Consider the following 27,793-nt stretch of genomic DNA (forward strand, 5'->3'; position numbering starts at 1 on the left):
CTGGATATTTACTTTACATGGGAAGAGACAACTGGGGACTCGTGGATTCTTAAGTCCTCCTTCCTCATCTCCCCTCCCCCCTCAAACCCCCCCCCCCCCCAAAAAAAAAAAAAAAAAAAAAAAACCCCAGGCACTACGTTAATAAATAAAGGAAACACTGAGGCTTGAACAGGTTGTCAACTGTCTCACTTTATCAAAAGTGGAAAATATAGTCATGGTACAAAACTACTCAATAAAGCATTACTTTTTAAAAACACGAATAAAAAGAATGACTTACAAACCTGAAAAAGTTCCAGACAATGATCTTTACCCTGGGTTTCTTGAAATGAATTCTTCTGCAACATTTGAAAACTGTAAATTATCATTTTTCTCCTTGCAGACAGGTAAAATCATACACCAGTTAAGCTGTGACTCTTCCACTGTAGATCAAAGCCACGTTTGAATACTACGTAGAGCACTGAAACTACTCTTACTTACAGCATTCGTAGCTGGTACTACCACAATCATTTTTATCAACTTCACCACTTCTGAAAGCAGCTGATGCTTGGTTTGGCTCGGTGACCTGAGATATTTCTGAACTGACTTCAACAATGCTTCTGAAAGAAGACAGCTGATTTGCAACAGATGAAGCTGAATAATCTAGCCAATCATGGCTGACATCAGAACCACACCCCTGAAGCATGTCTTGAACTTGCATATCTGTTATGTTTGACATGTTATAAGAGTTTCAAGTTTTTGAATAATTTTATAGCTTGTTCAAGTTTTGTTTGAATACTAGACATTGTAAAATCAATTAATTTAAAGCAGATGTACTAATAAAATTCCTTTGCTGAATATGGACAGCTGGCTTCACCTGTTCCTATTTACATTTTCTTGGCAATTTTTCCCTTCCTTGGAAGCTCAGGCATTCTGACTTTTTCCAACTTTAAACTTTTTCTGGTGGATTTGCTCCCAAAATAAGTTATTGTTTGCATCTGAACTGATGGACTAAAGTGAATTAGTCATCATTTTCATATGAAGCTGTCCTTCTGTTGCTGAAAAGTCCAACCCTTGCAGAGTTTTGGTCAGATTGTCTACCATGTTTAGGAGTTTTTGTCATAGTTCAATATCAAAGAGGAAGTTAAACTTTTCTGTTTGAGCTGCTGTGCCACCAATTCAAACTCTTGATTTCAAGACTTTTTGCTGCATCCTTCACAATCTCCCAAATTGCACACAGGATAGGGTAGTTCTCAGAAATTGTAGCCAATGCTGCTCAGAGAGTCCACTTTGTTGGACAGAAGGCACTGATACCTGTGATGTACTTAACACTTCATATTTTATGTACTGAAATAGAGCATCTCATTTGGATAATTTTAAAATTAATTTAGAGATTTTGTAAAGAGTTGCAAGAGTATCTCTCCGGACAGTATTATTTTCACTAGCATCCTGGCATGCCAAATTCAAAGCTACCCATACCAATGAGTATACATAATTTGTGGTTTCTCCTGTTGCCATCTGATTGCTACACCTGATACTAAGAGAGAGGGCATCAGAAATCGTCATGCAGACAGAAAGAGAGAGAGGACATGAAAAACACCTTTATTCACATAAAAGCACATTAAAAACTACTAAAATATTATAAAATTACAATATATACACAGAAAGATATGAATGAAATAAAATGAAACACACCTTAAGTGAACATTAGACATGAATCACTAAAGTATCATCAGTATTAAGTTAAATCATAATATTGTTAACATACTAAATCAACCAAAAAATGTCTGGGTTACAAGTCAATCTATAAAAGGTATAATCAGTCGGCAGCTGGGCCACAATCCACGTGCGGAACAACCCTAGCACATCACACACCCTCTACCCTGGCCACTCAGTTCTAGTGAGATTTCAGAACGGCTAGTGTTTGCCTGACCCAGCAAAAAGTTAGGCAGGCAGGAAACCAGCTGAATGTGAGCATTGTATCTCGCTCCCAGAACAGATAGTCCGAGACTGCTGAAAAGCTGCTTTAAAAAAAAAACAAAAAAAAGCAAAAAGAGGAATCAAATGGGGGCAGTGAAGGAAAAAATGAAACACCACGTCTGAGGCTGAACAGAGAGGGCACTGCACATACATCTCAAGTCACCAGAGCACTTAGGATGAGGGGGTTCCTAAAGCCACACCTTGACACACATACCACAGAGCTGCTTCTTGGTCATGGCTACAAAACAAACAAACATTTACCAGACCCTTCCTGGACAACAATCTGCCTGAGTGCACAAAGATCTCATCTACGGAAGGCGAGGCACCCAGTGGGGGAACAGAAGGTTCCCTACTTGAAGGACAGTTCCTGCAAAATCTTTCTGAAAATGCTGAGCAGCCCATTTAGGGATTGCTGCCTGGCATTCAGTGAGAACCTTATCCAAAAAACACACAGACCACATTCTGATCTGAGCAGCAAGGACTACTGCTTATTTCCAGTATGACAAACAAGGAACAATCAGGTTGGGCAGCTTGGTCAGACTAACCCGAATAAAGGCTGAAAGCAGGCTCCTGGAGGAAGGAGCTTCAGAAGGAAAAAGTGGGTTGAAGAACAGTGACTCTTCTAAGACCACAGGCTAAAAAAGCCTGGTCAGGCTGTGTACTGTGGAGAAGTCACCAGGCGTTAAAAAGGCCATTATAGAATGGAGGCAAATCTACACTCTGTAATCAAATAGATGCCAACAAGAATACATGAAGGTCAAAGCCCATTCTCCAACATGGTGGAGGACAGAGAGGGCAAAGGGCTTCCAGGCAGCAGGGAGTCAGAGTACAGCAACAACCAAACAGACCAGATGCAAAAAGCCACCTATTGACCAGCTATTGACCAGATCAATAAGACTCATTGAGAGGCAAGAACAGCAAAGCAGAGTGCAACCAGTACTAACTGTTAAAAAAAAAGAAGGGCGGGGGGTGTTAATGTGCTGAATCTGGTCCTGGAGGCCTGGGGAAGGATCCAGGCACACCAGTTGGTGCCACATCATTGAGACCACAAGGTTGCTAGCAATCAAAATCCATCCCTGAAAAGAAAGTCCAGGAAGGAGCCACTACCATCCCTGCAGGCAACCCTACACCTTCTTCTCTTCAGTCCCCTCCCAGTTTTTTAACATGTATTGTTCAGATACAACACTCCCGCCCCTCCCAAACACATTAATCCCAGAGGTGCCCCACTGTAATTGTTGAGGCAACAAGGAGAATGTGGCACTGCAAAGGGCCCAGTAAGATCAAATTATTCTTAGCCTAGTTAATTCAGGAAGATAATGCTTGTTCATATGCCTGTAAACAGACACAAAGTGCCTGCATTTCACCTTCAGACAGGATGAAAACTGAGATGTCATCACCATAGGCTGAAAGACAAAACAGGGAAAGCATCTGGTGCTCCTGGCCCAGGCAGGGCCAGTCAGACAGCTTCTTACGAGGTACAGGAATGGCTCCAGACTTAGGGCATATAGCATCCCAAAGAAAGGGCACCCCAATGTACGCCCGTGCAGACAGAAAGCAGCAGCTAATACCCCCATTAATCTTTAAGACACTACAAATATTATGGTACAATAAAAAATATATGAAGTGCACTGGCCCAATCCCAAAAGCTTCTCATGTTTCTAAAAGATAACTATGGTTAACTCTATCAAAGGCCTTCTCCTGATCCATTGAAATAAGCCCCACATCCAGATTAAAAGTTTGCTAACAGTAAAAATACCACAAATTAAGAACAAATTATCAAAACTACATTAGCTAGAAATACAATATATTTGATCAAGATGAATCAAAGTGTCCAAACAGTTCTTCAACTGGTTGGCTAAGGCCCTAGATAAAATATCATGATTGAAGCAGAGAAAGAAAACAGGTTTACAATTCTGTAAATCACAGCATTCTCCTTTTTTGTGCAGCAGAGTAATCACTGCCCAATGGGAGCTGTGGGGTGCTCTTTCTCCTGGATACACTCCAGCATCATTAGAAATAAGTCAGGACCAATAAGACGCCAGAAATGTTTGTAGAATTCAGACAGCAGCCCATTGATACAGGGGGCTTGGCTGCAGAGAGCTTCTGGAATGCAGCAGAGAGCTCCTGTACTGACAGTGGGGCATCCAGGCACCATTGTGCTTCACTGGTTAGATGGAGTAAACCCTGGTGCAGCTCTGCCATTGCCAGCACATCACAGGCTTCAGGCAAATGCAGAGTACTGTAAAAGAGAAGAGCTGCTTTCCAGATTTCAGCAAGCTCAGTCGTCAAACAACCATTTGGCAGCTGGAGACAAGTGATCTACTGACAGTCCGTAGTCTGTTTCTCCAACCCAAAAATAACCTTGTAGGAGTGCCATGGTCATGTAGCTGGATAAAACAGGCCTGAACCAGAGCTCCCTTCACCTTCTCTTACAATAAGCATCTCGGGAGTTAGTACTTCTCAGTTAAAGTTTGGTGAATCTTCAGCTTCCCCACTCAAGGTTGCCATGATCATCCAAGATATCTCATTCCAGGCCATACATGGCCTGATGCAAGGGCCATGTGGTAGCCTGGGCATGCTGCTGGCAAAACAGTTTGCTCTGGACTTTCTCAACATCATAAAGAGGCTTCTGCTGCCATCAACTCTTCCAAGCCACAGTGAATATCTGGGGGAAATTCCAATCTTGTAACAATTTGGTATTAAAGAGCCAGTGGGAAGAACAGAATCATCCTAACAGCAGAAACCACCTTTCCCTAATGAGAGAGATCAGATACTAAGGTCTCATTGTGAATGAAGGTGGGAGGGGAGGATGCATTGGAAAAAGACTATTTTAGTAGCAGGAATAAACAAGGGAAAAACTGGAACAAAAGATTCCTAGACCCAAAATCCCTCCTGTACCAAATGATTCACAAATGGCTCTTAGGCTAGGAAAATCACGATAGATTTACTCATTCGAGAGGCAGATTTATATTAGCACAGCCATTAACCTTACCTACACACAACAATACATCCTCCACAACATAGGAGACAGAAGACACACACTGACCCCCATACTTGGGGATTAAACTGCTAAACACATCTGAAGTGGACCCCTACCACACCCCAAGGGAAAAAAAAGGGAAGAACACAGCACGCCTAAAACAAAGACATAGCAAGAAACAAAAACAAATACAGACTAACAGAAAACCAGCTAGTGCACATACTGAACACAGCCTCACTCTCAGAAACTCCCACAATCCTGAGAGAGAATCAGTAGTCTTTGTGGAGAAGGAGGGAAACAGATAGATTGGCTATAGAAAGACTGGGAGAAGCAGAGACAGGTGATCCTCACTCAGGCCCACAAAATGCCCCTTCACAAGAACAGGAGACCCTGCTTGCTGAGCCACTGCCCAGACAGAGAAGAAAAGAGTCAGGGTCTGTTGCAGGAAATACTTACAACTGACCCCAGCTACCAAGAGCCAACTGAGAAAGAGACCATCAGCAGCTGAGACCATCAAACCACTGAACCCCTTGTGGGCTGATTAGAACAAAGTGAGTTATCAGGAGACTCTCCCTGCTACAGTAATTACATAGTGAAACACAATATTCAACAGCTATTATTTTTAACTCGAGCTCCCTCAAATAAAAGAAGTTGTCTATGCCCTTGCTTTAAAGTCTATTTAGTTGTGTTTTATTTAAGTTCATAATTGTTTCTTTGCATTTAAACATCAGCTGTTGAATATGTTAAGTGCATGCAAGCACAACTTCATGAATGACTGATAGTCTTATGTACCGTATGCATGCACATTGTTTTGAACATTTAATTCTTAATGTGATACATGGGCCAACAGTTTTGATTTCCCCACAGTATGGAAATCCCTCTTTCAGACCAAGAATATCTTAAAATATTGGCAGAGTTACCCAAAAACATTGGCTTTTACTAACAAATAAAGAGACTAATAATGTTATTTGATTCAAGATAGTTGATCAATTTCCTGCTCCGTCAGCTTCAGAGAGATGTATGTATTTGCTAGATAGCCTGTGATCATGTGCAAATAGACATGAAGCTAGTTTACTTTTTTACGAGTGAGATTTCTGTGTTTATTGAATCAGTAAATGTATACTTCATCAACAATTTGCTCCAACCACACATCATCTATGTATTAAGAGCATTCATAGCATCCTATACAACTAAGGGACACACATTACCTACTCACTGTAAATGACTCCCTCAAAAGTTTGTCATCTTCTGCTCAGAATAAGAATTGACTCCTTTTGGAATACCCACCTTTGATCTTAAAATATCAGGATGATGAACCCACTTTTCTCAATAGGAATAAAAACAGAGACCTGGGTCAGAACTGATTCAAGGAGTCGCAGTGACAGGAGACCTCTAAATGCAGCAGATCCAAGTAATCTTGAATGTGGTAATTTTTATTTTCTTTGAGTCTGGCACTGTCTTTAATGTCTCTTTTTGGGAAAAGACTTACAGATAGTGACACTGAAAATCATGTTTATCTAGGTCAGAAGCCATGCAGAGAGAAGTTAGCTATTTGACTGTTTAGACCCTAGTCCGTAGGCTCTATGAATAGCAGAGCTCAGAGTAGCCAGCCACCAAAGTACACTAGAATAATTGTCTCTTTCTCAATGACTGCCACTACTATTATCATTTTGGTAAATAACATGGGAGCTAAGGCCAAACAGCAAGGCAGATTAAAGGTCCTAATGACAGGATTAGAAATCTTTGACAACCATGGGCAAATACATGTGGGTATTTTGCAGATTCTCTGAAGCAATGAAGTTCCCAGAGCTAACTGCCAACATTACTGATTTGGAGGACTCCATTTTGAAACGTTACTTCTATATTCCTGACTTGACAAGCATGACTTCCAAAACTGGATGTAGGTTTTGCCTGCACTTGTGCAAATAAGAGAAAGAACTGGAGGAGAGTTAAAGAAGTGAGATAAAACAGCAGAACCATGCCAAATGTAAAAGTTTTAACAGATTTTGCTGCTTGTCAATCTAACCTATGACAGAGAATATTTAAATGGAACTCAAGCATCCAGAATGACATATCTATACTTACAAAAGGCAGGAACTGTAGCTAGTTTCAATGTTAGTACTATTAATGGAAAGTATGCACACTAAAGCCTTGATCCAGCAAAATGCTTAACTCATGTGCTTATCTGTAAGCATGTGGATAATTCATTGAAGTCAAGGGACCACTCACATGCTTAAAGTTGCATGTGCTTAAGTATTTTGTTGGATCAGAGCCCATGAGATCTGGTTGAACAGTTGACAAACTGCATACCAAACAAAATGAATGCATGATGCTCCTAACTTTTAAAAGAGAAGTAGTTAATAGTATTTTGCTTCTTGTCAAACAGCTGCATTGCATTTAAAATATATTATTTCCTGTTTGATAACAAACAGCAATAGTTTAATTGAAGTTCTTATAAAGCTCTACCTAGTCATTTAGGTAGACATTTTCAGGGCAGTGTCAATGGAATTAAAGGTTCAGGATTCCTATCAGACTGTTTTCCCACAGACATTATTGAAAATGTGCCACTTAATTCTGTGAAATATATATATAATAAAGTTACAAAGTATACTATTTTTCCTAAAAAAATTCATACTTACCATCTTCATATAAACGGCACATTTCTGTTCCAGTTGGAAATTTAACAATATTAAGATCTTTTTCATCCATCTCTGTAGTAGACTGGGAATGTATCTGGGGCTAATATGGAACATTTTCTCATTAAGGTTGATTAAAAATTATTGGATGACTAAATAACAAGAAACTTGATAAGTTTAATTTAAGGCTGTGTGAAATTCAATCAAAGACATACCATTAAAACCTTCAAACACTATAAAAAGTGGAAATCGGAAGTTACATAAACAATTCTGATGCCAGCCATGTCTCATTGTTTCCTTGCATTCCCTTGTTTGTCTGGATCCATCTGCTGTCTCTTGTCTGATACTTAGTCTGTAAGCTCTTAGTTTTGTATGTACAGCACCTAGCACAAAGAGGTCCTGCTCCATGACTACAGTTTCTAGGCTCTATAATAACAAAAACATCTTGCAAATACTGAAATATTCTCAATCAGCAGTGTTTAAACAACCATAACTCTGTCTCAGTTTTTGTGTTACCATTTTTTGGCCTGATTCAACTTCCATGGAAATAATGTTAATACTTCTCTTTATTTTTTTTAGAATGGGAATGGTCTCTTACAACATCATAAATACAAAAATGTAGCATTTTGTGTATATTTTTCTATAGTATCAAGGGTGATAGTTTTTATAACATGATCAGTTTTTTTTAAGGTAATAGAGAAAATTTTATTACCTGTCTTAAGGGTTATGTTAAATCTTTTCAGTACCTTATTCTCTAATGAAAGTTGTCTAATTCTGGTATAGTGAATTATTTTTCTCAGAAGAAAAGGTTGTTATTTGACATACCTGTACACTAGGTCATTTAAATTTTCATGTATAGTTCTGAGAAAAAGCTACATGATAAAGGGATAAGGTTCATTAAGACTTGGTTGTTATTGCTAATGTTGTTTAGGTGTCTGCCTTTGTGAATATGTCTTTTTAAATGTTGTCTGTATTAACTGAATTTTAAGATGGAGGGCTAGAACTAGTTTTGTAACCTTGATATGTCTTCGCTTGAATTACATATAGCAACCTTAACAGCAAATTATGTATGATCACATTTTCTATTTTTTAAAAAAGGACTTATAAATGTTATTGTTAAATGGTATTCAGTGCTATGTTGGCATTATTATCTATATCTATTATCTATATTCTATAGATCTTCTATCATAAACCATTATTCAATATAGACCATTTATCATCTTACGTTCTATATGTCTAAAATGTTTTCATCTAAAACTTTAGTCAACAAACCCACCTGACTGACCAATTTATTTGTCACAATCCCCCCCACATAACTGTGATTAAAAATTAGGCTAGTGGGGGCAGTTCTCAGGGCCCTATCCAACTCCAACCTAAATCAACAGGAATCTTCCCATTTACTTTAGTAGGAGCTGTATCTGGCCCTCAGAGCTCATTTCTCACTGTCTAAAACAGTAGTCCCCAAACCTTTGGGGTCTGTGTCACCCCTTACCCAGTTCATGCCTTCTAGGAGCTGATGCCAGGAGCTGTGGCCGAGAGCTGTGGCAGGAGCCAGGAATGGGGCTGGGACTCACAGCTGGGAGCCAAGGCTAGGGGCTGAGCAGATCTGGGGGCAGAGTGAGGCTGGTTGGTGCTTCCTCCCCGCCCCCATGGGGGCTGGCCCAGGCCCTGCCATGCCACTCCAAATGTTTCTCCTTTTCTCTTTAGAGGGCGCGCCCCACAGTTTGGGGACTACTGGTCTAAGACAATGTTATATCCGTTCATATTTAGATTATATTTGCAACCATAAAAGCCTAGAAACTGGTTTTTTTTTTAAAATAAATGCTTGCCTTTAAATCTGACTCTGTCTTATAGATGTCATCAAATGATGACAAATGAAATGTACAACCCTAACCCTCAGGTACAATTGCTGTTTAGCGCTAAGAATTGAAATATTTACCAAATTCTGAAAAAGTAAAAATTAATGTAAAGTGAATTACAACATTCACAACTACATGTTAAAATGTACATAAGTATAATGAACTTTCATATATCTTCAATAAACAATTATAAGATATAAGTGGTCAAAAAATCACTAGAACAATTTTTCTTTGTGAAAATCACAGATTTTTTGACTCCTTGCTATATAATAATTCTGCTTTTCAAAACTGTCAGAAAATTTTACTATACACTTGTAGTATTCACAGAAAAATTTAAAACATTTACATTTAGTGAAAAATCAAGTTACATACCAATGGTGAAAAAGGAAAATATAAACTACCCCTTCGTTCATTCGTTTGGCGTGCACCAGTTTCAATATAGAGAGGAACAGCAAGCTGTAAAACATCAACAACATGTTAAGCAAATTTAAAGAAAATATAACTTAAGATCATGTATGCTGAAAAACAAATAAGCATCAATAATAAAATACTGAAATAGCATGCAACGTTTTGTTCATCTGACTACATGGGGAGGTTGCATACAATAATGACACACAACAGGCAGTTCAAATATAGTTAAAACACCTCTTTTACATGTAGAATTGAATATGTTCACAGCTGGACTTCTTGTGTGACCTTATGCAATAAAAATATGTATCTGCAAAAAACCAATGTACATGTAACATTATGATTGAATTTTTAATTGCATCAAGGTCAAGAAACTGAATATTTTGTTTTCACAGCAACTGCAACTCATCTATTCTTCATGTTCACATTAAAGTTCTGACACAACAAAGCACCTAAGCTTGTAATTCCATCCCTATTCTGCAAAGCATTTTATAAGTATCAGAGAAGGTGGGTAGGGGTGGGGAGAAGGCAGCCTAGCTAACTGGTGGAACCTCCTGGTGGCCAGTGCAGGTACTCGCTCTATAGGGGGTTTGGTTACCTGATAAACCAGAATTGGAAATGGATTTAGGAAAAGGCGTCTCCTGAAGAAGCTGGGGAACAGGGTAGGGGCTACTAATGTCTGGTACAACAAGGAGATAGCCCCCTTTACCCAACACTTTAACCCTCATATGAGTGGAGGGCAGTGGGGTCCCAGCAATGGGGTGAGACCAGGGTGTGGAGGGCTGATAGAAGCCTTCAAACAGGTTGAAATGATTAAGGAAAGAATGATGAACTTCACTGTATGACCTATTGTTGAATAATTCCCAGATGAATTAAATAAATAAGGTTTTGGCCTAATTATCCACATCCCTTGCTCCTTGTCTTTCTTCCTGCATGTCTAGGACAATGCATGTGTGCATTAAGGTTCTGATTCAGCAAAGCAATTAAGAATGTGAATAATTCCATCCCTGTTCTGCAAAGCACTAAAGCACGTGTTTAAATTTAAGCATGTGAGTAGTTCCACTAATGGAAGTTCTCCCTTGCATGTACATATATGTAACTGCTATATCATTGCCTGACTGACCTCCCAACGGTTGGTTTTACTACCTTTAAGTTTGAACTATAATTTAGTGGAAGATACAGACATTTTCTGGCTTCATCCATTTCATTTGAGCTGACTGTGACTGTAGAAGTACTTCCCCATCCATTAGGATGGGCATCTGCAGTTAAAGTATGTCTGGATCCAATAGAGGCATTCCTTGATATATTCTTTGAATTTATTCACCAGCTGCAGGATTTTCAAACTTGCAGTGCCAAGTACTGTTATATGAGTGTTAAGACTACTAGTTCCACTGGGAAAGTCCAGTGGAGAAGAAAGCTATAGCAGACTATCGATGTGACCAAGCTAAAGTACCAGGTCATTAGATCATCCCCTTTATACTGCCAGAGCAACACAAAGAGGATGGGGGACTCCATTATTTACCTCTCTCCATTCTGAAAACTGACTATTTCTACCCTCCATTTCCTGTCTTCTCAGAAGTTACTGATCCATTAGAGGACCTCGCCTCTTAGCTCATGACTGCTTACTTTGCTTAAGAGCCTTAGTGAAGGACCTTGTCAAAGGCTTCCTGAAACTTCATGTACACTATATTCACTGAATCACCCATGTCCACATATTTGTTGATCCCTTCAGGGATTTCTAATAGATTGGTAAGGCATGATTTCCCTTTACAAATGACTCTTCCCCAACAAATCATGTTCACCTATGTTTCTGATATCTCTGTTCTTTACTATAGTTTCAACCAATTTGTCTGGTATGGAAGATAGGCTTACTGGCCTGTAAGTGCTAGGATTACTCCTGGAGCCTTTTTTAAAAATCAGCATTACATTAGCTATCCTCCAGTCATCTGGTACAGAGGCTGATTTAAGCAATATGTTACATATCACAGTTACTAGTTCTGCAATTTCATATTTGAATTCCTTCAGAACTCTTTGATGAATAGTATCAGGCCCTGGTGACTCACTACTGTTTAATTTATTAATTTGTTCCAAAACCTCCTCTACTGACACATAAATCTGGCACAATTCCTCATATTTGTCACCTGAAAAGAATGGATCAGGTGTAGGAATCTCCCTCACATCCTCTGCAGTGATTCACTTTTGTATCTTCCTAATTCTTGATTTTGGATTTGCTTGGCTTCATAACATAAGTCTATTACTGGGCTTTGCAGTATTACAAGGTCCAGTTATCTTCCAATAAAAACAAAACATTAAAAAAACAATCAATTGTGTTGTTGTCTTTACATACAGTTTGATTGAGGGATGCACGGTTAAATACTGCTGTCTGACGGGACAAGGCATGTCTAAGAAACATCTCATCCTTAATGGCATGCAAGCTGAAAAAAAGAGTCTCTATGTTAAATTCAAAATGTAAATATATATAGATGTATTATAGAGCATACTAATGTAATATGTCATTGCAAATAATTACAATTTATTAATTAGTTAAAATATTTGTATTGATTTTCAAAATATTAATTTTAATTAGGAAAATTTGAAAGTAATATTCTCTGACACAAGAAACTGATTGCTGCTCACAGCGATAAGTTGCAAATGTAAAAAGATTAAAAGACAGAATACCTTCGTTCTGACATGGGTCATCTTTTATGGCCATTAATTAGTCAAAGTTGAGTGGCCTCATATTTCAGAGGACTGTTAAGATTAGGGGCTCATTATGCTAACTGATCAATGTGCTAACTGAACAATCTCTCTCCCAGACTTACTCATCTTCAATGATTTCCTCTATCTCTGTATCAAATTCAGAACTGTATTTCTGAATTTCAGAAGTCTCAGTGAATTTACCTATCCCTGTCCCCCCCTCTCTCTAACCCCATATCCATCAACATTTTTGCCTGTTCACACAGTTCCTCTAATATTTGCCTCTCCCTCAACACTCTTCTTCCAAACAGCTATGTAACCCCCTCTCTGTATATCTTGCATTAGAAACTTTCAATTTCCTGTTAGATTACACATGACACTGTGTGAATAATTCTGTGATATTATATGTTAAGGTATTTCAATGTATTTTAATGATGCAGACAAGTACATTTGTGAATATAGTAGCTTTCTTTGACAAGTCTTAAGAACCTTAACATATAAAACAAAAAACAAACAAACAAGCAAAAAAAGCAATAACTAAGGACTTGTCTCCACGGAAATTAGCATGTGCCAATCCAGTGTGTGAATCTACAGTGTATTAACATACTGCGCACCAATTTGCCATGGAGAAAAGTCCTAAATACCTGGCCCCCTCCATAAGATGATAAAAGCCAACACTACTACTGGATATGTCCTATTACAGAAAAAACTTTCATTAAACAAATGAAAATAACAGAGTAAGATGTAAAGAAAAACTTCTGTGCATCATCTATTTAAAAAATATTGTATTGCTTTTTTAATATAACAAGGACATAATAACAAGGAATATGAAGCCATATCTTACTAAATGACTATATGACTCATGATGTTTGCTGTCCTTGCTGAAAGAACTGAAATAATGGGATGTGACATTATGCTAACCGCTCTCACATGCTATGACAAATACATCTTTTTACTGACCAGCAATAAACATTTCTCATGAGTGTTCCTTTAACAAGCTTCAGGCTTAACAATAAAGCAAACACACATAATGGAGGGAATGAGAGCAAACAGCCAATAAATATTCAGCAATCAGTTGTGCATATTGCTAGATATATACACTAAATGTACTGATACTAATAATACCAAACCCCGTGGAGTTGAAAAATCCTTGAGGAATAGAACATATCCACAGCTTTAAAATATAACCCTTCAGCCATTTATAAATCTACTGTAATGTTATCTTATCAGTGGGAAAAAATGGTAATTTATCTCTACATAACTTGTTTTTCAAGATGTGAGATTCCACTCAGGTGTGCGCATGCCCAGTGCTCTGGAGCCAGAGAACTATGCCTAGCATTACCCAGTGGGGTAGCACATGTGCCCTTTGGTCCCTTGTAGCCCCTCACAAGGCTATTTAAGGGCAGCACCACTCCCAACCACTCCCCTCAGCTCCTTCCCACTGAAATCCAAAACTGAAGACTCTGATGCAGAGTGTAGCCCATGCAGTGGATATATAGCCATGCAATAATGATAGTCATACAGTAAGTAAAGGAAAAAGGGGTAAGGAACTGATGGCAGAAATGCATGAAACCTGTAGACTAGACCTATAAGAAGAGCTCAAGCAGTTAGCATAAGTATAAGGCCTTATAGCCTGAGTAGGAGTAGTTGCTCAATAAGTCAGCACAAATAAGTAAACTAACAGTGACCTTAAGTCACAAGATGGCACAAAACTTTATTGTTTTGTAATAATCACAAGTGTTGCAAACTGCTGATAGGCAATCACAAAATACTAGTTTATACCAGTTTGGGATATTTTCAATTAAGGACATCAGCAGATGTCTGGCTGCAAGAATGCCATGATAACTAATTGATGTATGTGCTAATAAACTTGAGGTAAAAGGATTAATAACCTTTGGGAGAAGGGCACCCCAACATTAGTAGGGTGAGGAATTATAAATAAGAAAAAGGGGCCAAAACCCCTATTGAATATGCATTAGGCATACTGGTATCAGTATAACACATATAACAGCTGTATACTGGCCTATGTGCCTGGGGAGATGCCAGGATGATGACCACTGATGATAGTGAGGGGGAAGATGAGGAAGATAACTAACACTTCAGGTTGTTTTGCAATGGATGGTGTTAAGTATATGGGTCCTCAGCTCATTCTGTATTATTTCTACCTGCCATGCTGGGTTTGAGCGTTTGTGAATTTGCTAACTGTATTACAAACAAACAATTATAAATATAGTGTGATTTCCTAAGTGTGAGTGCTGCAACTGTACACCTCAGGGCTCCCAACTGAACAGTAATTCTGATAATACAGGGCCTGATCTTGGGACAAGAACCTACCAAATTTAAGAGTGCTAACTGGGAAAATTAAATTAGTAATATAATCAAGATACAATCAATAGATCAGGCAAGAAAGGGGACGGAGGGTTGGTCATGGAATACACCTCTGCAGCCATGTCTCCAAAAACAACAAATACAGTACAGGTAAGTAACGTAGTTGCAGACATGTATTCCACTCAGGTGACTCACAAAGCTTGCATCTGATCTAGACACAGTCATAATAGCTTAGTGTTTGGTAAAAATATGCACTGAAGACCAGGTAGCAGCCCTGGAAACATCGAATACAGAAACATCACTGAGGAATGTGACCAAAGCCACTTCAGTCCCCATCAAATGAGCCACTAGACTCTGTGGATGTGTGGTCTCAGCTATCCCATATGTGGTTATAATGCAGGTAGTAATCCAACCAGAAATTGTCTGTGTGCACATTGCCTGACTCTTCATCCAATCCACAAAGGAGACAAAAAGCCAGCACAATGAACAAAATGGTTTAGCCCTTTCCAGACAGAATGCCAAGCACCATCTCACATCCAGTGTATGAAGGCGCTGTTCATCTGCATGTGAATATGGTTTAGAAAAATAATACAGGTAATTATATTATTTGGTTACAGTGAAACTGTGAAGCCACTTTAGAAAATTTGTTTGGATGTGGCCTTAGTTCCACTTTGTCCTTGAAAAACTACATCTATGGAAACCCTCCCATTAGGCCCTGCAGTTCCTTATTCTTCTTGTAGATGTTATGGCAACAGGAAAGCTGACTTTTAGTAAAAAAGGGACAGAGAGCAAGTTGCAAGGCTTTCAAACGGAGGTTCCATGAGGGCAACCAGTACAGTGATATGGTCCCCCAAGAGAACCATATTTTTCACACAGAGAAACAGACAACACATTTCAGAAATCTGAGTACATGGAGTTAAAAAAAAAAAAAACTTTCTTGTATAGGAGGACTGAATGCAGTGATCACCGCTAAGTGGACCTTCAATGAGGTGAGACACACACCGGAGGATTTAAGATATACAAGATAATCCAAAATGTACTGAATGCAGGCCAGCCTCGGTTGAATTCCTCAGTGACCAAACTGAAAAATGCTTCCACTTGGCCAAATAGGTAGTCCTAGTAGAGGGTTTTCTCCTGTTTAGTAGGACTTGCTGAACTGATTCATAGAATCATAGAGCTGGAAGGGACCTCAGGAGGTCATCTAGTCCAACCCCCTGCTCAAAGCAGGACTAATCTCAGCTAAATAATCCCAGCGAGGGTTTTGTCAAGCCGCATCTTAAAAACCTCTAAAGATGGAGATTCTACCACCTCCCTAGGTAACCCATTCCAGTGCTTCACCACCGTTCTAGTGAAAAACTTTTTCCTAATGTCCAACCTAGACCTCCCCCCTGCAACTTGAGACCGTTGCTCCTTGTTCTGCCAGCTGCCACCACTGAGAACAGCCTAGCTCCATCCTCCCTGGGACCCCCTTTCAGGTAGTTAAAGGCTGCTATCAAATCCCCCCTCATTCTTCTCTTCTGCAGACTAAACAAGCCCAGTTCCCTCAGCTTCTCCTCATAAGTCTTGTGCTCCAGCCCCCTAATCATTTTTGTTGCCCTCCACTGGACTCTCTCCAACTTCTCCACATCCTTTTTGTAGTGGGGGGCCCAAAACTGGACACAATACTCCAAATGCAGCCTCACCAATGCCGAATAGAGGAGAATAATCACTTCCCACAGTCTGCTGGCAATGCTCCTACTAATGCAGCCCAATATGCTATTAGCCTTCTTGGCAACCAGGGCACACTGCTGACTCATATCCAGCTTCTTATCCACTGTTACCCCCAGGTCCTTTTCTGCAGAACTGCTGCCTAGCTCATCGGTCCCCAGTCTGTAGCTGTGCATGGGTTTCTTCTGTCCTAGGTGCAGGACTCTGCACTTGTCCTTGTTGAACCTCATCAGATTTCTTTCGGCCCAATCCTCCAGTTTGTTTAGCTCCTTCTGTATCCTATCCCTACCTTCCAGGGTATCAACAACTCCCCCTAGCTTAGTGTCATCTGCAAACTTGCTGAGGGTGCAATCTACCCCTTTCTCCAGATCATTAATGAAGATGTTGAACAAAACCGGCCCCAGGACCAACCACAGGACCGGCTGCCAGTTAGACATGGAGCCATTGATCACTACTCATTGAGCCCTATGCTCTAGCCAGTTCTCTGTCCATTTTATAGTCCATTCATCCAACCCATACTTCTTTAACTTGCTGATAAGAATACTGTGAGAGACCGTATCAAAAGATTTGCTAAAGTCAAGGTATATCACGTCCACCGCTTTCCCCACATCCACAAAGCCAGTCACCACTTCATAGAAAGCAATCAGGTTGGTCAGGCATGACTTTCCCTTGGTGAATCCATGTTGACTGTTCCTGATCATCTTCCTCTCTTCCAAGTGCCTTAAAATGGATTCCTTGAGGACCTGCTCCATGATTTTTCCAGGGATTGAGGTGAGGCTGACCAGTCTGTAGTTCCCTGGATCCTCTTTCCTCCCTTTCTTGAAGATGGGCACTATATTTGCTTTTTTCCAGTCATCAGGGACCTCCCCCAATTGCCATGAGCTTTCAAAGATAATAGCCAATGGTTCTGAAATCACATCAGCCAACTCTCTCAGCACCCTCGGGTGCATTGCATCTGGCCCAATGGACCTGTGTATGTCCAATCTTTCTAAATAGTCTTGGACCTGTTCCTTCAGCACTGCGGAATGTTCACGTCCTCCCCATTCTGTGCCGCCCAGTGCAGTAGTCTGGGAGCTGACCTTGTCTGTGAAGACAGAGGCAAAAAAGGCATTGAGTACCTCAGCTTTCTCCACATCTTCTGTCACTAGGTTGCCTCCCCCATTCTGTAAGGGGCCCATATTTCCCCTAATCTTCCTCTTGTTGGTAACATACCTGTAGAAACCCTTCTTGTTCCCCTTCATGTCCCTTGCTAGCTTCTTTTTTGTGTTTAAGTGTTTAAAGTGTTTAAGTGTTTTGTGTTTAAGTATTTAAGTTCACCAAAGATTTCTTTGTTAAGCCAAGCTGGACGCCTACCATATTTGGTATTCTTTCTGCACATTCAGATCATCATCCTTCCTTCCTCATCTACATCATGAAATGCAGACTGCTCAGTGCTGGATGCCAAATCTGTCTGGTGTTGTGGTATTAGGTTGAGAAGGAGGGTGAAGAGTTCTGGGAGACTGAACAGATAGACCGAGAAGGTCAGAGAACCAACATTGTCTTGGCTGCAATGAGTGTCAGTTTTGTATGATCCATCTTCAGTTTGAAAATAACTTCAGGTATGAGTAGGATTGGGGGGAAAGCATACATTGGTGCTGATCCTCAATTCAAATGGAGGGCATTGGTTAAAGAGCTTGGACTGAGACCCACTGAAGAGCAGAATTGACTGCACTTCTTGTCTTCTGTCACAAACAAGTTGATTGTTGGAATGTCCCATTCCACAGAACACTGCTCTTGTGATTCTGTGAGAAATTCTCACTGAGATGATCAGTCACCTGATTCTGAGCCCCCAGTAAGTTTGTGACTGTAGGAATGATGTCTTCCTTGTGCAAAAGTGCCAAAACTTTCTTGCTTCCTAACATAGCTGGTGGGAATGGGCTCCTCCCTGCTTGTTCACATAATATATTGCAGTGGTATTGTTGGTAAATTTGTGAACCATTGTGCTCTTGATCTGAGCCTGAAAGGTCTGGTATGCATTGAGAATAGCTTGAAGCTCCAGGATGCTGATATGAAGGGAAGTTTCTTGTTCTGTCTACAAACCCTAAACTTTCAACGTCCCCTAGATGTGCTCCCCAATTGTCGAGGTATTGGTAACCACAGTCCTGGTCGGTAGAGGACAGGCAAAGGGAACACCTTTGCATGATTTAATCCTAAATGGAGCACAGGATCTGGTCCCTGAGGTGAATATAGCTGCACCACTTGATAATAGCAACCATATAATTAAATTTAACATCCTTGGTGGGGGGAAATACTAGAGAAGCCCATCATAGTATTAACTTCAGAAAGGAGAATGACACAAAAATGAGAACGCTAACTAAATGGAATTTAAAAAGAACAGTCACAAGAGTGAAATGCCTGCAAGCTGCATGGAAACCTTTTAAAAGCACCATAGATGTGTACACCAAATTAAAAAAAAGTAAGTAAGAGAATAAAAAAATGCCACCATGGCTAAGCAACACCATGGCTAAGCAAGAGATTGTTAGATGCAAAAAGGCATCCTTTAAAAATTGGAAGTCAAATTCTACTGAGGAAAATAGAAAGGAGCATAGACTCCAGCAAGTCAAGGGTAAAAGTATAATTAGGCAGGCCAAAAAATAATTTGAAGAGCAACTAACAAAAGACTAAAAAACTAACAGTAAAATTTTTTTAAGTGTATTTGAAGCAAGAAGCCCACCAAACAATCAGTGAGGACACTGGAAGATCAAGGGGTTAAAGGAGCATTCAAGGAAGACAAGGTCATTGCAGAGAAGCTAAATGAATTATTTGCATCGGTCTTCACTGCAGAGAATGTGAGGAAGATTCCCACACCTGAGCTATTCTTTTCTGTTGAAAAATCTGAGGATCTGTCCCAGAGTGAGGTGTCAACAGAGGCAGTTTTGGAACAAACTGATAAATTAAACAGTAATAAGTCACCAGGACCAGATGGTATTCCCCCAAGAGTTCAGAAGGAACTCAGATATGATAGTGTTGATATGTGGTATATAACCTATCACTTAAATTAGCTTCTGTACCAGATGACTGGATGATAGCTAATGACTCCAATTTCTAATAAAGGCTCCAGAGGTGATCCTGGCAATTACAGGCCAGTAGGCCTAACTTCAATACAAGGCAAATTGGTTGAAACTATAGTAAAGAACAGAGTTATCAGACACATAGATGAACTATTTGTTGGGGGAAGAGTTAACACAGCTTTTGAATTTAGAAATCATGCTTCACCAATCTATTAGAAATCTTTGAACATGTGGACAAGGGTTATCCAGTGGATAGGGCACTTGGTCTTTCAGAAAGCCTTTGATAAGGTCCCTCACTAAAGACTCTTAAAGTAAGCAGTTGTGGGATAAGAGGGAAGGTCCTTTCATGGATCAGTATCTGCTGAAAAGTCAGGAAATAAAGGATAGAAATAGAAAGTCAGTTTTCAAAATGAAGAGAGGTAAATAGCGGTGTCCCCCAGGGATCTGAACTGGGACCAGTTCTGTTCAACATATTCATAAATGATCTGGAAAAGGGGTAAACAGTGAGGTGGCAAAGTTTGCAGATGATACAAAATTACATGAGATAGCTAAGTCCAAGGCAGACTGAAAAGAGTTACAAAGGGATCTCACAAGACTGGGTGACTGGGCAACAAAATGGCAGATGGAAGTCATTGTTGACAGATGCAAAGTAATGCACATTGGAAAACATAATTCCAACTATACATACAAAATGATGGAGTCTAAATTAGCTGTTACCACTGAAGAAAGACATCTTGGAGTCATTATGGATAGGTCTCTGAAAAAATCTGCTCAATGTGCAGCAGCAGTCAGAAAAGCTAATAGAATGTTAAGAATCATTAGGAAAGGGATAGGTAATAAGACAGTAAATATTACAATGTCACTATATAAATGCATAGTACACCCACATCTTGAATACTGCTTGCAGTTCTTGTTGTCCATTTTACAAAAAACACCATCACAATTGATGCTATCTGGCACCTTTTATGGCAATCTTAGCAGAAAGGTGAAAGGTGTGAGTTTGCCTTGCTGTCCTCTACTTATGTTTGTAAATGAACAGAGGACTTCAATCTCCTGTACTCTCAAATGGGCAACTTTCATGAGCATTAAAGTTACTTAAAAATACATTAAAAATGAAAACTGGTAAGAATTAATTTTTTTATTTGATTGATGGAAAAAGTTGAAAGAAAATAGAATAAAAAGTATAAATTTAAAAGTGTTTACACACAATATATTCTAAATATTTGGCAAGTGCTTTACCCACTAGCCCACACAGTCTGATCAACATTTATAAAATGTATAGGTATTATTTTGGCCACAAGAGGGCTCCCATATTTTGAATTTATATGTGATAGAAATATGAGAATAATAAAGAAAAATATAATTTATAAAAATAGCATAAGGGTTAAAAGCAAATTCAAGCTCTGGGTGCTCTTCAAGTAGTCACTACAGCTGGTCAGAAATTTTGTAATGAATCTGTTGTCTTCAAAAAATGCTGGTTTGTCAAAATTGAAACTATCATAAAACAAGGTCAGGTTTGACTCAAAAAATGTCAAGAAAGAAGTTGTTAAACTGTCAAAATGAAAAAATCTGTTTTTCTGGTTCAAAACTAACTTTTTGTTTCGAAACTTAAGCTAATTAAACTGAAAAAAGTTTTTTAAAAAAGTCAAAACCAAAATGAAAAGTTCTGAAATTACTGAAATAAAAGGTTTTTTAAACTGTCTTCTTACACCAATAAAAAAGAATTGATTTTCTGTTTCATGTGTATTTTCAAGATTTCAACTTTTCATCTGGATTCAAGGTGGGAAAATATTTTGAACTCTTGAAAATATTAATATGATGAAAAAACCATTTCCTGCCAAACTCTAGTAGTCAGATTTTCACTGAAAAAAAAAGACATTTTATTACACACAGTGTTTCCATAAAATATCGGAAAAACTGAGTCAAAACAGATATTTTCTGTATTCTGGTTATGCACCTCTCTGTAAACAGAACAGCTGTCAAAATAAATCTGTGTTTATAGTATTACAGTGATTAAATATGTACAAAATCACACATTCACCTATAACTTAAGCAGGCTGAACTTATAAAAATAAAGCTCTACTGCTCAGAGATATTATCAAGAGAATACACTAAATTTCTCATCAAATTAGATCTCATATAGTATATAATGATGATAATACTGTTTTTCTTATATGGCTCATATATTACAGTAATGGGCGAGCCATATAAATAGTAAAGACCGATATAAGTATGACCGTCACTCACTGGAGCAATGAAATGAAAAGGAAGATGTCTTCCTAAACATGTTTAGTCAGGTTTGGTTTATTGTGCCTCTTTAACTGATGATAATATCAGGTGTGCGTAGGAGGATAACTACCCACACTTTATGCTAGGCAACTCTCTACACTTCTCCACATGGCAGCACCATCTAATAAGTTTAATAGAAGACACAGTATGGAGGGTACTAACATGAGACTTTTGCAATTATAGAGGTGGCAGAGTGTAGGAAACAGAGAAGCTTTGAGAAGATGCGTAGAACAAAGGAGAAGGCTGACTGAGAGAAAGAGATGCAGAGGGAGGACTGGGAAGGAGTAAAAGAATCAAAAGGAAAAGAGGAAGAAAAGAGGAAGAATATGATCCTTGAAGGAGAGAAAAAAAGTAGTGGAGGATAATGGTCTAAGATGACTGAAGGGAGACAAGAATAAAGGAAGAAAAACGGAAAAGAAGAACAGTATAGAGAGGAAAGAAAAGAAATAGAAAAAGGAGAAAAATATTAATAATATAGGAGTCCACTGTAGCATGATACAAAAGTTTTAACAAAAAAACACTTATCAACCCTTTGTGTAAATGAGTGTGGATCAGAAGACCAATGTGCTGAACTAAATGGCATGTGAACATAGGAAGAATTCTTAAAATGGGGTATACTTAAATTTGTTACTGACAAAAATAATGATAGTCTTTTCATGCAGTTTTAAAATTACCTCTATGATATGTATAATTAATGTCTATATAATATATAGTGTATATGTAATCTTATGAGCACTGGAAACATGAAAAATAGTAGTTCCCTTCAATGAAAAAAAACCAAACAGCATCAGTTAATATGGGTATGATTACTAGGCATATTCACTTATTTGGGGTGCACAGCCAACAGTTTCATGTAATGTATTTAATAGGCATAAAAGAAATCAGTATTCTTGAGTTAACTCTGAGTTCCTGTGCCAGATAACAGACAGGTGGCAACTTGGTAAATATTTACTTTCTAATTAATTTTTTTCAATTACATTATAGCCCAATGGATTACACATACACAGCATCTAGTATATTCATTATACATATCATAGAGGTACATTTTTCAAAACTACATTAAAAGCATATCCATCAGTTCTGTCATTAAAAGATTTGTGTGTGAATTATTTTGAATTTTTTCTCCATATTACATGCTATTCACTTTCTTTACACTGGTACCATTTCACTTTGACATTTAAGATGCAGCAGCATTTCCTTATATTTAAAATATAAAATAACGTTTTAAATATTGTAGTGTGGTAACTGATGGTAAATGTTGGTATTTTAGTGGCAACAATTTTAAATATAGAAAAAAATAATTATAATATTTTCAATGTTCTGTCCACAGTCTTGATAAATGTTAAACTAATGTGCCTGCCTTTGAAGAGTGCATGATTATTGCAACCAGATCAACAGTATACTATCCAACCAGTTATTCATTTCTTATTATTCAGATTATGCTCATTTGCATACTATACCAAGCTAAGCAAATGTTTGAGTGATCGTATTATGTAGTAATACTGTATATTTCTTTTTATTGCAAAATTATAGACATGAGTTATTTCTATGAATAAGGACAATATTATACCATTATACCTTTTCCTTAGAATTTGGAATTTCTTTTCCCAGCTTCGGTTAATATGTTCAACTTCCTTTTCAAGACTGAAATAAAAAACCCACATAAAATGTTAAAATATTTATAGGGTTAAAAGAACGTCTTAAAAATTCTGGCCAATACCTTTGTACGTTTTGCCTCTCTTGACCTTCAGATTTCCTCAGCTTCTCAATTTCAGCAAGTAATGCTCTTTTTTCAGCTTCCTTCTCAAATGCAAAATATATTACAAAAAGTTAAGTAATGTATTTATTTTCTCTGCTTAATGTGAAAAAAAAATACAAAGTTTTGCTCTTAGTATCAATACTCCTATTTTTAGCTGTTAGGATAGGGAAATTAGATGTGTAAAGGAATTAATAGCAGGGTACAAAACCTTTTAATTCTAGTCATTGTTTCAAAGTCAGCCCAAGTCTGGAGTGACTGAGAATCATTACAATTTCACAGCTGTTTGGGGAGTTATATAATAAAGATGGCAGCAAAGACAAATAAAGCTTAACTTTTGTCATATGTGTCTTATTTGTCAAAAGCTGATCCTACTGATATCAATGGCAAAATTCCTATTGCCTTGAATAGAAGTAGGATCAAGACTTTTGCTTATAAATTCCTCTGGGCAAGGACCTTGTCTTTTGGTAACAGTGTATGGTCTAGTGATTAGAACATGGAACTGAATTTGTAATTCTCAGCTCTGTTACTGATTCTTTGTGTGACCTTTGATTTTAGCCCCTCTGTGCCTCATTTTTCCATCTGTAGAACCAATATAATAATACTTCTCTCACAGGAGATTAATGAATGTATGTAAAGTGCTGCAAAATCCTTGGATGAAAGTCACTATAGAAATGCAAATTATTATTTTTACTATAGTAACTAAAAGGTAGAACAAGCAATGGTTCTGAATAGCACATAGACTGTTATCAAAGGACAAGAAACGTACATAAAATACTTATAGAAAATTTGTTGGATTTTAATAATAAAAACACCTTAAAACTAGGACTCTTCTTCTGTTGCTGCCTGAGATATCCCTTTTGTGATTCTCTTCTCTCACGAGGCACTATAATTACACTTCCACTTTCCACTGTCTCTTTCAGCTTTTTTGTATCTTTTTCTTGCAATGCTTGAATCTGACAACCAAAAAATCAGTGGTGATTACGTACACTAGAAAAAACAGTTTTACTCTCATTGTCATTTTAATCCACAGGAGTTAGGAAAATAATGAAGCGTGATAATTACTTCAGCTACTATACTTCAAATAAGAAAAACATGGTTGTTTCAAAATAATAAAATATACCCAAATTAAACCACCTTAATGGTTCCACTCTCCCACACTCTTAGAAAAATTTCATATATACTAGTATTATACTTGTAAAATTAAACATTATACTAACAGCGTAAATCTGCCAAACATATTGTTTTTTAAAAAATCCTGAGGGGCCAAATTCATCCCTGTTATATCTTTATTGAAGTCTACAGATCTACACTAGAAATGAATCTGGTCCACTGACTATATTATCTGTCCTATTTCAATTGAACTTTCAACTTTGCTGAAGCATATTATATTGAACGCTGGCCCTCTCCACTTTAAGCCATCCATTTGTTTTGTCAGCTGTTGACACATTCCACTTTCTCTGGAAGACACATGCTTGTCTCTGTGTGGCCAGTTCACTGATAGGTGCAAACAGTTAAAGAATAGCTGGAGGTGAAGATACATTGCAATATCAGACCTTTTAAAATAAAGACAAGCAGTTTAATCCACTTACTGTGAAAACTGCAAATTAAATTCATTATAAAGATTAATTATAACATTATAAAGATGACAACATACCAGTCACATACCCTAATTCTCCCCCGACATTGACTTGACACTGATGTAACTCCCTTAATTTCAATGGAGCTACACTGGGGTGAGTGAGGAGTCCATGAGAGGAGAATCAGGCCTACTGTAACTATAAACACATTGGGCCATATCTTGGCCCCTGCTACTGTGCTGTAAGGCAGCTATAAAGCCACTAGATTTGCCCCTCATCTCCAGAGGATTTACCCTATACAGATGAATCCTCATTTGCAGTAAAACCATTGTAAAATGTCCTACAGCAATCCCCTTCCCAGTGGTGCAATTGGAGGGCACGGCTGGGTAAAAAGGGGCACAGCCAGAGAATTTCTACATCCTGACAATCCGCAGTTACCAGAAGGAGCTATAGCATGCCAGCTCCTTAGGGCACTCGTAAAGAACTGAATGATATATAGGTTAGCACACCCACAACAAAAGGCAAGAACATAGGTAAAGTTCACATTCAGTGCCAAAGGACACTACTTTCTAGGAAATCTTGATGTTATAAATTACTTGAACTTCGCACAGTTCTCTTTTAAACTGATCTATTCACTACTTCCCCATATTTTCACAGCTACCTACCCCAGATGGTCATGTATCCCTTTGAGTGCTTTTATGTTCTCTCTCCTGATTAGAGCTGGCAGACATGTGGGATTTTCGGTTCACAAGACATTTCACTCTTTTGGAATCAGGTTTTGTTCTGAATCAAAATTAATTTTAAATTAAAAAAAAAAATTCCCTGTGAACTGGAAATCTTGAAAAATACCTTTTTGGAAATAATGATACATGGTATTTCCAAAAGGAAGTTTGCTCCCTCACTGCACCTTAACACTTGTTGAGTCAAATTGACATTCTTATCAGTTACATGATTGCTTGCCTGGGAGTCTGGAAGCCCTGGACTCCTTGCTCCAAGGCAGTCCACAAAGCAGGGTTGCCCTGGGACTACAGACCCTGGGAGCTCGTCCCAGAACTTCCAGGGTCCTAGCTCCATGGCATGAAGAATGTAAGTCTTTAGATTCCCAGATCAACTTGGGCTCTCAGCACTTCCAGACTCCCTTTTGCAGGGTTGGGAGCTGAGCCCATGTTAAAGTCAAGACCCGCACGGCTTTCAGACTCCCGGTTCCATTGCATGGAGTCTGGAATCTTTGGCGTGGCTGCCTGCCATGGAGTTGCAGACCCTGGAAGACTGGGGTCTCTGGTCTTGAGGCTGCCCCAGAGCCACAGATCCTGGAAAACCACTGTTCCCAGCCTTTGGGCTGCCCTCGAGCCACAGATCCTGGAAGACGTAGCAGACTGATGAACTGACAGGGTTTCATCATTACCTAGCTTTTGATTCACCAAAAATTAATCAAACCCAAAAATGTTATTGCAAAACATTTTGGGTTCAGCAAATTCACATTTTCCAGTGAAACTCTGTTTCATCGTAAAATTTCTGACCATCTCTACTCCTGACGTTATTTATCCACTTAAATCTTTACCTTCAAGTCTCTGCATCACAGCCACTTTCCTTTTGGCCAAAGATGATGCAGTAACTCTCTTTGAAACATTGAAAACATAGTAAACTGGTCAAAGGTATGAGTTTTGAGTGGTATGTGAAACCCTTTCTCCTTTCCAGGGATGACTAAAGAATAATGTTGACTCTGGAAGGAATCTTGGCCAACCCAGTTGGGCCAAAAAGGCGATGATTTAATTGTTGGCTCTCAAGCATATTAACTGCTGTTTGGAAAATTCAAACTCTATTTACCAACATTTGACTTTAAATACACCTGAGAGAAATAATAAAGATTTTACTCAGATTACAGACAAAACTGACAATTATACTAAGAAGCACTGACACTTAATGCAATCATTTGCAATATTATTGCCTTCTCATTTTGTTTCCCCAAAGTAATAAATTTATCATTTATAATTATTTATTATTGTCAGTCACATCACTCATTCCAGAAAGATTAGCTAAATGTTATGCACCGCTTAGTCAGGCTGAAACTAATAGTACAAATTTCTGGTCCCCTACTCATCGATTCAACTAAACATTGGCTAGGGGTTTTGAAGCTTATAGTGACCATCTTGCCATTAACTTCTTCATTCTACTCAGTTTAATGGCTGAAAAGCTCTCAGGTGCCTTCAAGGTGTTGTTTTTTGAGTTTGTTTATTAATGATCAGAGAACAATTATTGATGGCACATCCCTTAACAAATAAGTCATTTAAATATTCTTTAGTGGGAACTCTCAACAATCACATTTGGTACACATGCATGGTCTTTGGACAGCCCTAGACACATGCCCATCTTATGAGAACATGGTACTTGTTCACAAGTGGGTCAGACCCTTGCTTGAGGGCACTGGATCCATGCAATATTGGTTTATATGAACACTACAAGGATCATCTGTTTTATGAGAAATCCTTTCTCTGTATCAACAGGGAAGTATTGACAGCATACACCTCTCTATACACTTGTCTATTT

At 38.5% G+C, this 27,793-nt stretch overlaps 1 protein-coding gene across 1 annotated transcript in view; it reads right to left on the bottom strand.

Moving 5' to 3' along the window:
- CUNH10orf67 (chromosome unknown C10orf67 homolog) overlaps window positions 1-27,793 on the bottom strand; it is a 103,735-nt gene that overhangs the window by 10,586 nt on the left and 65,356 nt on the right. Inside the window, 6 exon segments of the mRNA XM_067562365.1 lie at window positions 7,576-7,675; window positions 9,804-9,887; window positions 12,187-12,274; window positions 23,489-23,577; window positions 23,579-23,710; window positions 24,482-24,622. Of these exon segments, the coding sequence (XP_067418466.1) occupies window positions 7,576-7,675; window positions 9,804-9,887; window positions 12,187-12,274; window positions 23,489-23,577; window positions 23,579-23,710; window positions 24,482-24,622 (634 nt within the window).

This window comes from Emydura macquarii, unplaced genomic scaffold, assembly GCF_026122565.2.
Source record: "Emydura macquarii macquarii isolate MOO-44397 ecotype Brisbane River unplaced genomic scaffold, CSIRO-AGI_Emac_v2 contig_2422, whole genome shotgun sequence".
Taxonomy (NCBI): Eukaryota; Metazoa; Chordata; order Testudines; family Chelidae; genus Emydura; species Emydura macquarii.